The sequence below is a fragment of the Papio anubis genome, chromosome 6, assembly GCF_008728515.1.
Source record: "Papio anubis isolate 15944 chromosome 6, Panubis1.0, whole genome shotgun sequence".
Classification (NCBI taxonomy): Eukaryota; Metazoa; Chordata; class Mammalia; order Primates; family Cercopithecidae; genus Papio; species Papio anubis.
The window spans coordinates 31,969,573-31,986,570 of NC_044981.1; the positions used below are offsets into that span (position 1 = coordinate 31,969,573).

At 52.3% G+C, this 16,998-nt stretch overlaps 1 protein-coding gene across 4 annotated transcripts in view; it reads left to right on the plus strand.

The window, feature by feature from the left end:
• Window positions 1-16,998, plus strand: part of ITPR3 (inositol 1,4,5-trisphosphate receptor type 3) — a 75,880-nt gene that overhangs the window by 12,127 nt on the left and 46,755 nt on the right. For 3 of the 4 annotated variants that reach the window (XR_004184265.1, XM_031667048.1, XM_003897461.5), the window contains exon 3: window positions 8,503-8,573. Coding sequence is in view for 2 of the 4 variants with exons in the window: in XM_031667048.1 (XP_031522908.1) it covers window positions 8,503-8,573 (71 nt within the window). In the remaining 2 variants the exon portion in view is untranslated. Of the gene's footprint in view, window positions 1-8,502; window positions 8,574-16,998 lie in introns of those variants that run through there. The other variant, XM_031667049.1, reaches the window with a different exon arrangement.

The window sequence follows — 16,998 nt, forward strand, 5'->3', positions numbered from 1 at the left end:
CCCTTTCATGGTCTGCTAAGTAACGGGTGCCTTCCCAGACACTGGCGTTACTGCTTGACCAAGGAGCCCTCAAGCGGCCCTTATGCAGACGTGACAGAAGGCTCACCTCTTGCCTTCTAGGTCACTTCTCACAATGTCCCTTCAGCACCTGACCCTATACCCGCTGGTTATTCCTAGGTTGTATTAGTAATGCAACAAAGAGTAATATTAAAAGCTGAAGATTAATAATGTTTATAATAATGATTGCTAATTGTCCATGATCATCTCTATATCTAATTTGTCTTATGACTATTCTTATTCTAACTCTTTTCCTTATTATACTGAAACAGTTTGTGCCTTCAATTTCTTGCCTCGCACCGGGTAATCCTCCGCCCACCGCCAGTGTCTGGGGCTGGGAGCCAGAAGACCTGGGATCTGGAACTTGCTGTTCGTTAACTTGTGTGACCTGGGCTGATCAGTTTCTCCTCCATGCCCCAGGGACAGTTTTCTCATCCACAGCTGAATGGGGGAGGGGGGTTGTTCACGGTCCTGCGGGGATTTCCCCAGTCTGTCATTCTCCCAATCTGTCATTCCCCCTCCCATGGTGCTCTGATGGTGGCCAAGCTGGTAGGTGCAGGTTTTGAGTCAGGCTCCTTGACAGTCACCTGCCCCACTTCTATTTAGCTCCCTTCCTCCTCCTTATCTAATCTTTCCAGACAGCACTGACCCGCCCTGCTGCCTTTCCCATGGAGCCCACCTGGATTTCAAAGTCCACACTGGGTGGAATGGGGTAGAATGGGATGCAGCTGTGTTCCTCTCCTACCTCAGATCAAGGTCTTGGGGTGTAGACCCCGTGGACATTTCAGGGACTATGCACTCCTCCAACCCTAGAGCAAGCTGTCAACCAGCTCCTCTCCAGAGGGCCCAGAACAGCCCTGCCTGCCCACAGGCCTCCAGCCAGGACCCTTTCCTTGTAGCCCTCTGGCTCCTTCTGCTATTCAGACTGGTCTTGTGCCTCCCAGTGGATGGAAGGCGCACTGTAGGGACTGTCCTCTGGGCTCCTGAGCCTCTGCTGGGGTGGTCCTGAATGGAGGGGAGAAGGGGACACACAGGTGTAGACAGGGCTCCTGTCCTCCGCACTCAGCATGGTCGCAGGAGATCCCGGAGGGTGGGGACCACACCCAGCACATAGTAGGCTCGTAGTGAGGTTTGTTGAGTAGATGGAGACCTGGGTTGTGTCTGTGCCATTCTCTGACCAGCTGTGTGGCTCAGGGGTTCCATCCACTCTGTGGGTCTCACACTGGACTGTGGTAAGAACACAATGAGATACTGGATGTAAAAACGATTGATAAACTATAGAGTCGCCCGATGGAGGGGCAGCTTTTCTGTGATCTTGGCTGGGGTACCACCGGCCTCTAGATGAGGGGCGATGTCGGTGGTGGGCGTAGGTGGGCGTGGGCAGGGAACCACGCGGGAGCCTCAGCTTGGCCTTGAGATGGCAGGAGTGGGATGGGGTGTCATCCTAGTAGAGTCTGGACAGTGAGATCGGTGGGCTGGTAGAGGGTGGAAACAGGCCTTCTCCGGGGCCTGTGGGTGGAGGGACCTTGTGGGGAGGCGTTGGGGAGAGAGGGGTGAAGCGACACGGCCACTTTCCCCTGTAGAGCGCGGGCTCAGGTTTCAGCGCCAGGGGCGCACTCAGCAGGGCACCTGTGGTCCGGCTAGTTTGATAAACACAGGTGCCCGCCATAAGGAAGAGTCAGGGTGGGGCGCTAAGGCCAGCGACGTGGGTGCCAGCAGGTGGGGAGGGGTCCCCTGGGGCCGCCCTACGCGGGCAGACGAGCCGGGGAAAGCAGGAAAGCGCGGGCGCAGAGGCACATCACCCGCCCCGCCCCCGGGCGCGTCTGGCGGAGGCGCGGGGTCCTGGCAGCGGCCCGCAGTCGGAGGCAGGCCGGGGCGAGGCCGCGCTGGCCCTCCCTTGGCAGCTGCCGCGCGTCGGGGGAGAAGGCTGCACGTGGGGCGGCGAGTTTCGCTTCGCCGCGGGGGCGGGGGCGGGGCCGGGGCAAGGCGCCGGGAGCTCGCGGGCCGGGCCAGGCTGGGGGCGGGGCCAGAGCGCCGGGGGGCGGGGCGGGCGCGGGGCGGGGCCAGGGCGAAGCTCTCCCGCGCCGCGCGGACCCAGAAGCGCCCCCACCGCGCGGCGATGGAGAGGTCTTGGCCTCGCCCGGTGAAGGTCCCTCTCCATCCAAACTTACCTAACTTGTGTCCCGGCCCTCGGGCCTCCCTCTGGCCCCAGGTCTCCCGACAGCTCATCTGATAAGAGCTTTCTTGCTTATCTGTTAATGACTTCACTCGACGCTCCCTCCCGTCCCCTCCCGCCCCGCTGTCGCGGGAGATCACCTTCATGGGATCCCTCAGGCCTAATGAGTTTGCACAGAGACACGGGTGAGGGGCGCTTGGGGGCACGGTGGGACCCTGCAAACATCTGCCCAGGGCCAGCTTCTTTATTTACACACACCAGGTGGGGGCTGCGCTAAACACTAGCTGGAGAATAAAACAAGGAAGGCAAGGTGGCAAGGTGCCACCCCTTGGAGGTTCTTGGGGGACACAGAAAGGAGCCTAGCATTCCCAGATGATGCCTGTTTTGCTGGTCCTGGCGGACCCAGGAGAAAATGCCCAAGGTTCCATCTCCTGCTTCCCAAGTCCTCACTCCTGACCGTCCCGCCCTGCTTTCCATAGCCCTGCCCAGGGCTTGCTTCTCTGCTCCAGTCCCTTCCACAGACAATTCTCGTCGCTCAGCTGCACATCTGGGATGTTTTCCTTCCCAGCCTTGTTTGAATTCCCCTCCGGAGTCCGTGCTTCCCTCCTGACCGGTCCCTCCCTTCTCTAAGTGGCGTCTGTTTGCACTCCTTGCTTTGTGGACTGCCGGGCCCTGGGATGGGGAGGGGCTGAGTTGGAGAAGTGGGGCTTCAGAAGCTGTGTCTCAGAAGCTGTGCCAGCGCAGGCTTGGACAGATGGACATCCACGTAATGACCAGGTGGGCTTGCCCAGAGGGGTGAGAAAAAACACTTTGGCCCCCGAATTTGCGTGTTTTTCCTGCATGTGTGACCCAGACAAGGAGTTCCCAGGAGAGGCGTGGAGGGGACAGGGATTAGGATGGGTTTTTTCCTCAGACAGGGACCCTCTGAGGAGGGGGACTCTGCGGCCTCTTCCTCTTCCCCCCTCTACAAGGCCCTGTGTGCTGGTCAAGATGGAGGCGGTAGGGACTGCCGCCAGCCTCTCTTCAGCTGCACAACTTCGATGCTGCCCTGTGGCTCCATCACCCCTGGTCAGTGCTTTCTTCCTCTCACCATCAAAATTCATCCATCCTGTGTCCCCTCCCTTCAGAGCTTTGCTAAGAGACAACCAGCAAATCTGATTCACTAATATCTCACAGGAAATTCTATGAATTATTCAAGGCTCTGAGCAGCTCCTGCTTCTCCCATACCTTCTCTGATTGGCCAAGCAGTGATCTCTCCCTTCCCTGAATTCGGACAAAACCCAGGGCTGGTACCACCAGTCGGCTCTAATACATATTCTTTTTCTTATTTATCTTCTGAGTAAGTGATTTGTCTTCCCAATGAGATTTTAAATTCCCTGAGGCAGGGACCTTGTCTTTTGCTTCTTGTGTACTTTACTGCACAGCTAGTAAAATGAATTAATTAACTCGGTATGCATTTTGTGTGTGCCCTCTCTGCACCAGGCAGTGGTCTGGGTGCTGAGGATACGGCAGGGAGCAAAACAGACACGTCTGTGCCCTCACAGAACTTACATTCCATGGGGTCAGGGTAAGGGATAGTAAACTAAGTAAACTAGCTTGCCATCCAGGTGGTGATAAAGGCTGTGGATAACAATTACACAGGGAGGGGCATACCGAGTGTGGCAGGAAGCAGTTTGCAATTTTTAATAAAAATGGGAGAGGGGGTCTCCATGGGAACAGGCTTGTTTGAGCCCAGATCTGAAGGAGGTGAGGATCCTGGAGGTAGAGTGTTCTGGGCACAGGAAAAAGCCAGTGCCCAGTCCCCTCAGGGCTTTGAGGAGCCTGGAGGGGGCTCCAGGGCTGGAGCAGAGGGGTGAGGGGAAGGGGGATGGGGAGGAGATGCAATCAGAGAGGTGAGGGGGTGAACCATGTGGGTCTTTCAGGCCATGTAAGTTCTTTGGTTTTATTCTGAGATGGTTGCTTCTGGAGGGTTCTGAGTGGAGTGCTGGCCTGATTTGACTTACCTTTTAAAGGGATCCCCTGGCTGGGTGCGGTGGCTCATGCCTGAAATCCCAGCACTTTGGGAGGCCGATGCAGGCGGATCATCTGAGGTCAGGAGTTCGAGACCAGCCTGGCCAAGATGGTGAAACCCCGTCTCTATGAAAAAAAAAAAAAATTTGCTGGGCATGGTGGCAGGCGCCTGTAATCCCAGCTACTTGGGAAGCTGAGGCAGGAGAACTGCTTGAACCTTGGAGGCGGAGGTTGCAGTGAGCCAAGATCACGCCACTGCACTCCAACCTGGGTGACAGAGTAAGACTCCGTCTCAAAAAAATAAAAAATTAAAGAGATCCCCCTGCTTCTGTGTGGGAAATACACTGAAGGGAGTGAAGGGGGAACCCAGGAGACCAATGAGGAGGTAGTTACTGAAATCCAGGTGAGAGCTGGTGGGAGCCTGGACAATGTGGTGGTGAAAGTGACAAGAAGAGGTCCAATTCTGTACCTGACTGTGTATTTTGAAGATGCAGCCCACAGGATTTCCTGACAGGTTAGGTGTGAGGTGTGAGTGGAAGGGAGGAGCCAAGGAAAGGTCCAAGGTTTTTGGACCAAGCAGGTGGAAGGATGGAGTTGCCATCAACTGAGATGGGGAGGACCTCTGGAGGAGCATGTTCCAGTGGGAGGCCAGGAGCTCAGCTTGCATAGGCTGCGTTTGCGATGCCTGTGGATATCCAAGTAGAGATGTCGACTAGGCAGTTAGATCTCCGAGGCTGGAGTTCGTGAGAGGTGAATGCGGGAGTTCTCAGTGAATGTATTGGAGGTGCTTTTAAGTTCATGAGTGTGGTCAGGATGCCCAACGATGCGAGTGCAGATGGAGAAGGGAAGAGGGCCAGGGACTAAGCAGGTGCTGGAGGCGGGGAGAGGAAAGGAGACAGACTCTGGGGATACCACCTGGATGTCCTCCAGTTCAATTCAATTCTGACACTATCTACCTGGAGTCAGTGTCAGATTCCACAGGTGGAAAGCTCAGTCCCCCAAGACTAATGTCATCTCAGGCACCAGTCGCAAGTCTGGGCCTCTGGTGCTTCTGACCAAACAGCCGTAAATCAGGGGTTCCCACAACCTCCTCTTTATGTTTAATAATTTGCTAGAATGGCTCACAGAACTCAGAAAGACAACCAGATGGAAGAGATTAATATGGAGCAGGACATACAGAGCTTCCAGGCTCTCTCCAGGGGTGACTCCCTCCCAGTACCCCCATGTGTTCACCAGCCCAGCTCTCTGAACCTGGTTTTTTGTTTGTTTGTTTGTTTGTTTTAACGGAGTTTTGCTCTGTTGCCCAGGCTGGAGTGCAGTGGCTCCATCTCAGCTCACTGCAACCTCTGCCTCCCGGGTTCAAGCAATTCTCCTGCATCAGCCTCCTGAGTAGCTGGGGTTAGAGGCGTGTGCCACCGTACCCAGCTAATTTTTTTTTTTTTTTTTTAGACGGAGTTTTACTCTGTTGCCCAGGCTGGAGTGCATTGGCTTGATCTCGGCTCGCTGCAACCTCTGCCTCCCGGGTTCAAGTGATTCTCTTGCCTCAGCCTCCCGAGTAGCTGGGGTTACAGGCGTGTACCACCACACCCAGCTAATTTTTATTTATTCATTTATTTATTTTTAGTAGAGACGGGGTTTCGCCATGTTGGCCAGGTTGGTCTCGAACTCCTGACCTCAGGTGACTAACCTGCCTCGACCTCCCAAAGTGCTAGGATTACAGGTGTGAGCCACTGGTGCCTGGCCTCTTTTGGGTTTTTACAGAGGCTGCCTTACATAGGCATGTTTTTTGTTTTGTTTTGTTTTGTTTTTGTTGAGACAGAGTCTTGCTCTTTCGCCCAGGCTGAAGTGCAGGCGTGTTTTCGGGTCACTGCAACCTCTGCCTCCCGGGTTCAAGTGATTCTCCTGCCTCAGCCTCCTGTGTAGCTAGGATTACAGGCACGTGCCACCATGGCCAGCTAATTTTTGTATTTTTAGTAGAGATGGGGTTTTACCATGTTGGTCAGGCTGGTCTTGGACTCCTGACTTCATGATCCACCCGCCTCGGCCTCCCAAAGTGCTGGGATTACAGGCATGAGCCGCTGCGCCCGGCCACATAGGCATGATTGATTAAACCATTGGCCATTGGTGGTTAACCTAACCTTCAGCGGCTCTCTCCTTCCAGGAGGAGGTCGTGAGGGGGTGGGGCTGAAAATGGGAACCCTCAAGTTACCTGGTTATTCCCCTGGGAGCCTCATCCTCAGGGGATTTCCAAAAGTCACCTCATTAACATAAAACCAGGTGTGGTTGAAAGAGGCTTGGAATGAACAAAATGCCATTTCATCTTTATTGCTTCCGATCTATTTCGGGAACTGGATGCAAAAATCTCAACGTTGTAACTCTTCTTACCCTTATCACTTAGGAAGTTACAAGGGCTTTAGGAGCTCTAGCCAGGAACCGGGATGAAGACCAAATATATATTTCTTATTATATCATAATACTGCATTGTGCGAGGTGTTAATCATTCCAAAGAAAACACATAGGGGCTCCGTTCTCAAGGAACTCACACGTAGACACAGCAAGTCAAGAAGTGGGGAGAGACACTGCCAGGACCAGGTGCCGGAACATGAAGGAGGGAGGCCCACAGGCACTGGCCAAGGAAGGCTTTGCAGAGTAGGAGACCGGAGCTGAGGGTGGAAGGATGGAGTTTTGCTGGGTCTGTGGCTTCATGGGGCCAGGGTGCAGTGAATATTAAGGCATTGCTGGCTGCCAGGACTGCCTCTGGAGAGATGAGAGCTCCAGGGACCTTGGGTTCAACTGGAGGTTTAGTAGAGTTGGGGCAAGGAAATAGTGAGGCTAGCTAGGGAGTAAGTAGAGGTCAGATCACAAAAGACCTTGTTAAGCTGGGCGTGGTGGCTCACACCTGTAATCCCAGCACTTGGGAGGCTGTGGCGGGTGGATCATGAGGTCAGGAGTTTGAGACCAGCCTGGCCAAGAGATGGTGAAACCCTGTCTCTACTAAAAATACAAAAATTAGCCAGGCGTGGTGGTGGGTGCCTGTAATCCCAGCTACTCATTAGACTGAGGCAGGAGAATCGCTTGAACCCGGGGGGCAGAGGTTGCAGTGAGCCGAGATCACGCTACTGCACTCCAGCCTGGTCGACAGAGTGAGACTCCGTCTCGAAAAAGAAAACAGAAAAGACCTTCTTAACCAACCCAGGGAGGGGAGGTACAGAAGGAGCATGGGCTTTGAAATCAGCTCTGTGAGTTTAGGCAAGTTATTTAATGTTCAGATTTGATTTTCTTCTCAGTAAAATGGCACTAAAAACGAGCCCCTTGCTGGGAAGTTGGTGAGAATTCAGAGGTAACAGGCATGGGGGTGCTGAGACAGAGTTGGCCTTTGACACGGTTGGTGAGCAGCATCACTTTATCTTAGAGGCTGGAGTGGCATTGACAAATTTTAAATGCAGGAAGGGTGGCTGGATGGGTAGATGGGTGGATGGGTGGATGGATGGGTGCATGGGTGGGTGGATGAATAGATGGATGATGGGGGGCTGGGTAGATGGATGGGTGGAGGGATGAGTGGATGGGTGGATAGATGGATTAGTAAATGAATGCCGTCAAGAAATACGAGATTAATGCCAGCATGGCTATAAGAGGGAAATTGTCCTAGGGTGAACCAAAGAGGAGACAATGAAATGAGGCCTGACTGAGACTGGGAAGGCGTGAGACTCATCATCCTTCCTTGGAGACCTAAAGACTCATGCCGCTAGTTTGGTGTCTCCTATGCTTCTGTCATCTGTCTGTCTCTGGTCTCTCTCTGCTTCTGTTTCTCATCCTTTTTATCTTTCTGACTCTCTTTGTCTCTCTCCCTTCCACTCCTCTATGCTTTTGTTTTTCTCCTCCTCTCCTGCCCCCTTCACCCACTGCCCATTCCCATCAGGGCAGCAGTGTCTCAGGGCTGGGACAGAAGATACACTTGCAGCATGTGACAGTCCTGACTGGTGGCAGAGGACCCCCAGGACAGCTGCAGCTCCAGTCAGGGGGTTGGGGTGGGCTGGGTGTGCGTCTGTGCTCTTCCTGGGGTTCTCCCCACCCCCAAGAGACACCTTGCCTTTCAACAGTGATGCTAGGAAAGAATGACTTGATGGTGGGGAGCTTGTTAGAAATGGAGGAATTACTTTAGGGGCTCACTGGTGCCCTGGCATGCCCTGCTGTAAGGGAGGGATACTGTGGGAGACAGGTCTCTTCTCTCCTGCTGACCGAGCTGCCTTGTCCCGCAGGCTGGTGGATGACCGCTGTGTGGTGGAGCCTGCGGCCGGGGACCTGGACAACCCTCCTAAGAAGTTCCGAGGTAAGACCTCTGCTTCCTCGGCCCCCGCCCCTCCCAGGCTGCAGGGTCCTGGACCTACGACTGAATTTATTCAACTGCATTCAGCCCCAGCGGCTGGATTAGATGTGGCGCTGCCCTGCAGACCTCACTCTGCTGTCGGTGGAATCCCCCTTGGCTTGCACTGCTGCCATCTTGGCACAGACACGCCATTCCCTTCATTTTCCAGGGCCACACCCCACTTCTCAGGGCCACACCCACTTCTGGCCAGGGGCCCATTCTCTGCTTCCCCCTCAAAATCCCCACAGCTGCAGGGCTTTCTTTGTCTGTGTGACTGGGTGTTTCCTAAGGGAATGGGTGGAAAAGAGAATTGTCTTAGGCTTTAGGAGACCCTGCTGACAGCCCTTCCCTGTGCCTCAGTTCCTCATCTGTATGGTAAGAGATTTGGACCCCAGAACTCTTCTGACCCTGGCTGTGTCCTCAGCCCCCTCCTGTGTGTGAGTCCTGCCCTGTAGGAGGCTCTAATAACAAAGCCCCTTGGTGGGAAGTTGGTGAGAATTCACCTCAGGCAAGTGACTTTGTTCATGGGGCCTTGTCCTGTGTGGTCAGTGGGCTCCTCGGGCCACGCAGCAGGCTGAGGACCTTTGTGGGGATTAAACAATATCCTGGCTGTCATTATGCCAAGCCAGAGTGAGGTGCTATTGTTGTGCTTACCTGTGAGGGCTGAGACCGACCGACAGTCAGACAGACAGGTCCTGGGTGTGGTGGGCATGGTGGGAGCAGGCAGCAACACGCTGGGCCTGCTGCCACCAAGTCTGCCCACGTGGCTGCTCCTCTGGGGAGAGCTTAGCTGGGATTGTCCTCGAGGGAGATGCTGGAGGGGGAGCGGGATTTAAGACAATCTGGCGGCATCCTAGGCTGGCTGGCTGCCAGGGGCCTTGCCCATCACTTGGAACCTGCAGAGGGGCCCCCCATCTGCAATTCTGTTCCGCTTCCATCACAGGGCTCTGAATGGGGGCTTTTGGCTGGTGGATGAGCCTCACCACCATAAGGCCCCTTTGCCCTACACCATTGGCCCCTGCTGCCTCTCCACCTCATCCTCTCCCCCTTGCCCCCTCCCACTTCCCTGCAACCACACCAGCTTCCCTGCCATTCCTCCTAGTCACCAGACACACTCCCGCCTCCGCATCTTTGCTGTTCCCTCTGCTCTGAACATTCCTTCTCCAAATATCCACGCAGCCCAGATGCTCAGCGGCTTTAGGTCTCACATCTTCAGGGAGGCCCTCCCTGACCATTCAATACAAAATCACACCGCTGGCCCCACCTCCCTTCCTTGCTTTCTTTTTCTCTGTAGCGTGAATCTGCCGTGCTCACTGTATTTTATTTATTTGTTTGCCATTTTTCTGCCCCACTAGAATGTCAGTTCCACCAGGGGAGGGATTTCTGTGTTGTTGTTGTTTACTGTTTTACCTGCAGTGTCTGCCACATGGTGGGTCCCCGAGCACATTTGAGGAATCAGTGCATGCGTGGGGCCCCTCCCCAGCATCCTCTTGCCCTGCCCCTCACTCAGGCCTGGCTGCTCCATGTCCTGTTGTTGTGACCCACTCAGAATTCCCCCAGTGGAGCCCAGGCTCTGTGGGTTTTATGTGCTCACTTGGAGGCACAGCTCTGACCTCTCCTATCCCAGTTCCCTGAAGGACGGATGGGTAGAGATAGGAGGCCTGGGCCTCTCCTGGAGTCAGAAATGGGAGGGCGTTGAGGCTGCAAATGGAGGGTGGATTGCCATCTAGTAGCAGGATTTAGTCTAGTTCTTGGAAGGAACTTAGCAATAGAGAGAGAGAGACGTAGAGAGAGAGAGAGAGGTGAGGGTCCCATGGGTGGGCTCTGCCAGGACTGGAAGGGGAAGGTTTGCATGTATGTCGAGGTGTGTGTGGGCAGCTGTGTGGTGTGACAGGCTGGTGACAGGGAGGTGGGTGTGACCGAGGAAGACTTGCCCTAGGCTTCTAGTGGACAGAGTTTGGGGCCAATTTTTGACAACAACAAGGCCACTTAGCAGAACAAATACTCCTTTGACTTCTTGCCCTCCTCCACCCTCATCACGCCTTCCCCTTCCCTCCTCCCCCAGGCCTCCATCTCTTCTCCATTTTCCCAAAGTCTGTGAGTGGGCTCCCCCCGCCATACCTGGGTGTGGTCCCATAGCCTCGCTAGGTCCATCCAGCAAAATGATGTGGAAGAGAAAGGTTCAGACCCCATCTCCTTCCCCCTCTTCTCTGCCCAAGCTCCTGGTTCCTGGGTGTCTTGGTGAGGTGGGTAGAGGCCCCTCTGGACCCCCTATGGCCCTGTTGGGACCTGAGTAGAGCTGACCTTCTGGGACAGAGCCAGGCCTCCGTACACCCTGTGGCTGGCGAGTACAAGTTGGGGCATTACAATGTGGGATGAGAGACATGGACTATAGTCTCTTCAGTTTTGACACTGGAGCCCAGAAAAGACAAAGATGGGGCTTGGCCGCAAGCCGGGAGTCCTGGCTTTCACTGTTTCCACTGGCCCGTGAGGGTGGGACCCAGCAAGGGGGTGGGGTGATGGCAGGCGTTTTAGAAGTTGGCTGGTGGTCATCAGAAATGGCCTTGTCCTGAAGACTCCCAGAAGTTCTGCCCCCCAACTTCTTGGGGTGAGCCTGGCCATTGCTGGGACTCCCAGCTCCCTGCCCGACTCCCTGCCAGCTCCCCTTTCACTTGCTGACCCTGGAGGCTGGGCTCGAGAAGCCCCCACCACTCCCACCTTGGGAAGGAACCCCTGCATGGCTCTTTGCTTGTGGCTTCAGCTCCAGCCACCTTCGAAGACACCCTAAGCCCCAACATGTTCAGGGAATTATTTCCAGAGCTGACGAGGCCCTGGGAGGCCCAGGCTGCTGATGCCCTGGTATGTGTGGCACCCACGCTAGGCCAGCCTTTGAACTCTGCCTGGCTGTAAGGTTTTGGGCTGTGGCTGCAGTGAGTCCCGAGCTGCTGACTGGGCTGAGCCTGGGGCACATTCCCTCTCGTAGCCCTTTTTCCTTCTCTTCCTCCTCCTGTTGGAGCAAGGGACTGGGTAGCCCCTGTCTCCAACTCTACCTCAGGGAAGCTCAGAACCTGCACCCCCAGCCCGAGTGCCCCCAAGCCAAGTGTGTGGGGGCAGGTGCCAGGGAGGAGAGTGATGAGGTGGCCGCTCTCCATTTGCATGACTGGATGCCCCCTTCCTCAGCCTACGCCTCCTCTCTACCTGTCCATGCTCCAAGCCCGGTTTACTGTTATTGTGATTAAGACATATTTCAAGTCTATACAATAGTAAAGAGAAAAATAGGGCCAGGTATGGTGACTCACGCCTGTAATCCCAGCACTTGGGAGGCCGAGGCAGGCTGGTCATGAGGTCCAGAGTTCGAGACCAGCCTGGCTAACATGGTGAAACCCTGTCTCTACTAAGAGCACAAAAATTAGCCGGGCATGGTGGTACGTGCCTGTAAGCCCAGCTACTTGGTAAACTGAGGCAGGAGAATTGCTTGAACCCAAGAAGCAGATGTTGCAGTGAGCTGAGATCGTGCCACTGCACTCCAGCCTGGGTGACAGAGCAAGACTCTGTCTCAGGGAAAAAAAAAGAAAGAGAAAAATAACACACACCCCATGCACCCACTGCTGAGCTTTGTCAAATCCTTTTGGCTACGTTTATTTCAGATCTTTTTATTTATTTATTTTTTAAGTAGAGATGGGGGTTCCACCTTGTTGTCCAGGCTGGTCTTGAACCCCTCACCTAAGGCAATCCACCCGTCTCAGCCTTCCAAAGTGCTGGGATTACAGGCGTGAGCCACCGTGCCTGGCCCAGATCGTTTTACTTTTAAAGAATTAACACAGCTGTAGCCGAAGCCCCCTACATCTTCCTCCCTTCCCCTTCCTTTCCTGCCTTCTCCAGAGGTAAACACTTGTCAGAAATTGGTGTGCATCATTCAAGGACCTGTTTTATTTTTATTTTTTACTCATGCCTAACACAACGCTTTGACCAGGGGTCTGTTTTAATGCTTTTGCTGTTGATGCATAGGGATGTAACTGTGCACAATATAGGGTTTTTGTTTTGATTTTTTTTTTTTTTTTTTTTTTTTTGAGACTGAGTCTCGCTCTGTCACCCAGGCTGGAGCGCAATGTTGCGATCTTGGCTCACTGCAACCTCTTCCTCCCGAGTTCAAGTGATTCTTCCACCTCAGCCTCCCAAGTAGCTGCGATTATAGGCGCCTGCCACCATACCCAGCTAATTTTTTATTTTTAGTAGAGACGGGGTTTCACCATGTTGGCCAGGCTGGTCTTGAACACCTGACCTCAGGTGATCCACGCAACTTGGCCTCCCAAAGTATTGGGATTACAGGAGTCAACCACTGCCACCTGGCTGAGTTTTTATATTTTTTAAACCCCGTATATTAAAGGTAGTCTTCTGGACAAATCCTTTTGCATTTTTAAAATTCTATGCTGGTTCCTGGCCGGGCACAGTGGCTCGCACCTATAATCCCAGCACTTTGGGAGCCCAAGGCAGGTGGATCACCTGAGGTCAGGAGTTCGAGACCTGCCTGGCCAACATCGTGAAACCCCCATCTCTACTGAAAATACAAAATTAGCTGGGTGTGGTGGTGGGCATCTGTAATCCCAGCTACTCAGGAGGCTGAGGCAGGAGAGTTGCTTGAACCCGGGAGGCAGAGGTTGCAGTGAGCCGAGATCCCGCCACTGCACTCCAGCTTGGGTGACACAGGGAGACACTGTCTCAAAAGAACAAACAAACAAATTAAAATAAAAATAAATTCTGTACTGTTTTGAGATTTAGCTGCGTTGATACACACAGCTGTAGTTCATGTGTTTAATTGCAATGTTGCATTCCACTGGGTGATAAACAGAATCCCTTCATTGCTCCTGTTGATGGACTTTCAACTCATTTCCAGCTTTTGGCAATTGCCTGCGATACTGCAGTGAACCTCCTTAGGCTCGTGTGCTCGGGTTCCTCTGGTATGTTCTGAGTAGGGGGATTACTAGGTGAGAGGGATGCACCTCCATGGCATGAGAAGTGACCCTGTGGCAACTGTGCAGGCAGCTCCCTTCGCTCTGCCCACTTCCTTGCCACACTTGTTCTTGTCCCACTTATATTTCTTCCAGCCTGCTGGGTGTGAAATGGCATCTTACTGTGGTTTTAATTTGCATTTCTCTGACTACTAGTGAGGCTGAGCATCTTTTCATAAGTTTTTTTGGTCACTGAAAATGTACTTTTTTGTTTGTTTGTTTTTTTCATTTTTTGAGACGGAGTCTCACCCTGTCACCCAGGCTGGAATACAATGGCACGATCTTGGCTCACTGCAACCTCCACCTCCTGGATTCAAGCGATTCTCCAGCCTCAGCCTCCTGAGTAGCTGGGACTACAGATACGCGCCACCACACCCAGCTAATTTTTGTATTTTTAGTAGAGACAGGGTTTCACTATATTGGTCAGGCTGGTCTCGAACTCCTGACCTCGTGATCCACCCGCCTCAGCCTCCCAAAGTGTTGGGATTACAGGCGTGAGCCACCACGCCCGGCCAAAAATGTACTCATTCCTTTTTTTCCTTTTTATAAAAGTAAGACAAATACATGGTCTAGGATCCCCCACTCTACCCTGGTCCCCCACTCTACCCTCCTCACTCAACCTTCTTTCCCTTTCTCCAGGGACAACCATGTAAGAAAATCTGACTAGGTAATTTGTTCATTCAGTTAAAACATCAAAACATCGTACAAACCACACACTGAGAGTCTGCTCCCACCCTCTTCCCCCCACCCCCCCACCACTGCCCCTTTAGGTCATCACTGTCTTTAATTTCTTATGTCTCTTCCGGTGTTCCATTCTGCAAATACAAACATATAGCCAGATTTTCCCTTTTCTTACAGGAAGATAGCATTCTATATACACTATTCTGTTCTTTGCTGGTTTTGCTTTATAAATCTTGCATAGACACACCCTTCTGGAGATCTTTCTCTCAATATATAGAAGCTCAAACTTCCTCTCTTTCTCTTTCATTAATTATATTCACTTTAGCCAGGCGTGGTGGCTCATGCCTGTAATCCCAGCAGTTTGAGACACCCAGGTAGGTGTATCGCTTGAGCCCAGGAGTTTGAGACCAGCCTGGGCAACATGGCGAAACCCCGTCTCTACAAAAATACAAAAATTAGCTGGGTGTGGTGGCACACTCCTGTAGTCTCAGCTACACAGGAGGCTGAGGTGGGAGGATCGCATGAGGCCAGGAGGTCAAGTCTGCAGTGAGCCGTGATTGCACCACTGTTTTCCAATCTGAGTGACATAGTGAGATCCTGTCTCAAAAAAAAAGATGAAAAAAAAAATACTCATTTTAGTTGCATATCCTGGACAACTATGAGAAAATAGTCTCCTACAAATTACATAGTAATTTGTCTTAAACATTTAAAAAAGTTATTTATTTATTTATTTATTAAGACAGGGTCTTGCTTTGTTGCCCAGGTCAGAGTGCAGTGACACCATGGCTCACTGCAACCCTGACCTCCTGGACTCAAGCAATCCAGCCTCACCTTCCAGAGCATCTGGGACTACAGGTGCGTGCCACCATGCTTGGCTAATTTATTTATTTTTTGTAGAGACAGAGAGTTTCACTGTGTTGACTAGGCTGGAAAATAAGCAAACTCCTGGACTCAAGCAATCTGCCCACCTCAGCCTCCCAAAGTATTGGGATTATAGGCGTGAGCCACTGTGCCTGACAAAAGTCACTTATTTTTAATTGTGGTAAGATTCACATAACAAGGAGTTTACCATCTTAACCATCGTTAAGCGTACAGTTCAGCAGCATTCCGTACATTTTCATTGCTATGCAACCATTACCACCGTCCATCCACAGAACTTTTTTCATCTTGCAAAACTGAAACTCGATACCCATTAAACAATAACTCTCCATTTCCTCCTCCCCGCAACCCCTGCAACTACCATTCTACTTTCTGTTTCTATGAATTTGATTACTCTTGGTACCTCATGTAAGTGGAACCATATGGTATTTGCCCTTTTGTGACTGGATTATTTCACTTAGCATAATGTCCTCAGGGTTCATCCATGTTGCAGTATCTGTCAGAATTTCTCTTTTTCTTGTGGCTACGTAGCATTCCACACATAGAGTTATGTGGCTCTATTGTAATTTGTTTCAGCAGTCCCCCTGAGGGACTCTTGGCTGTTTCAAGTATTTTATTATTCCTGTTGGTGCTTCAGCAAAGACCCTCTTCTGTGGTCATTTTATGTAAGCGGAGGTGCACTCTGAAAATGCAGGCCCAGCAGTGAGGTTGCTGAGGCAGAGTGTGGGAGCTCTGTGATTGCCACTTGCTCTTGCTCCCCACTGCTGTTGTACCATTTTGCACCCTCACCAGCAATGTAATAAGAGAGAGCAACCCCTTTTAACTCTTTTCATGGTTTCTTCTGCTAGCTACTCCCATGTCTCCAAATGTTATAATTAATCTGCTATTTCTTTTTTCTTTTCTTTTCTTTTTCTTTTTTTTTTTTTTGAGACAGGGTCTTGCTCTGTCATCCAGGCTAGAGTGCAGTGGCACAATCATGGCTCGCTGCAGCCTTGACCTCCCAGGCTCAAGCCATCCTCCCACCTCAGCCTCCTGAGCAGCTGGGATTACAGGTGTGTGCTGCCACGCCTGGCTAATTTTTAAATTTTTTGTAGAGACAAAGTCTCACTGTGTTGCCCAGGCTGGTCTCAAATTCTCGGGCTCAAGCTGTCCTCTTGCCTTGGTCTCCCAGAGTATTAGGATTACAGGCATGAGCCACAGTGCCCAGCCACTACTGCTTGATTTACCAATTTTAGAGTATCTGTTGGTGCCCTTCTAAGATAGATGAGAATTTAGCTCTCATGGCCTGCTCTTTCACTGCCCCCCTCATCCTCTCAACAGCATCCTGTGGCCTGTAGATTATCTAGGGTCACCTTTATAAACCTGAGAGTCTCAGGTACCCCCTTTTTTTCCCCTCATTCTGTCAATTCCTCCAAGCACTCTGTCCATGTCTCCCTCCCACTACTGCCATGTGTATCTTTTTTTCTTTTCTGAGACGGGGTCTGGAGTGCAGTGGCACAATCATGGCTCACTGCAGCCTGGACCCCCAGGGCTCAAGTGATCCTCCTGCCTCAAGCCTCCCAAGTAGTTGGGATCACAGGTGCGTGTCAGCAGATCGGCTAGTTTTAAAAACTTTTTGTAGAAATGGGGGGGTCTCACCAAGTTGCCCAGGCTGGTCTTGAACTCCTAGGCTCAAGTGATCCTCTTGCCTTGGCCTTCCGAAGTACTGCGATTACAGGTGTGAGCCACCACGCCCAGGCTGCCACGTCTATTTTTTTTTTTTTTCCAAGATGGAGTCTCTGTCGCCCATGCTGGAGTGCAGTGGCGCAATCTTGGCTCAC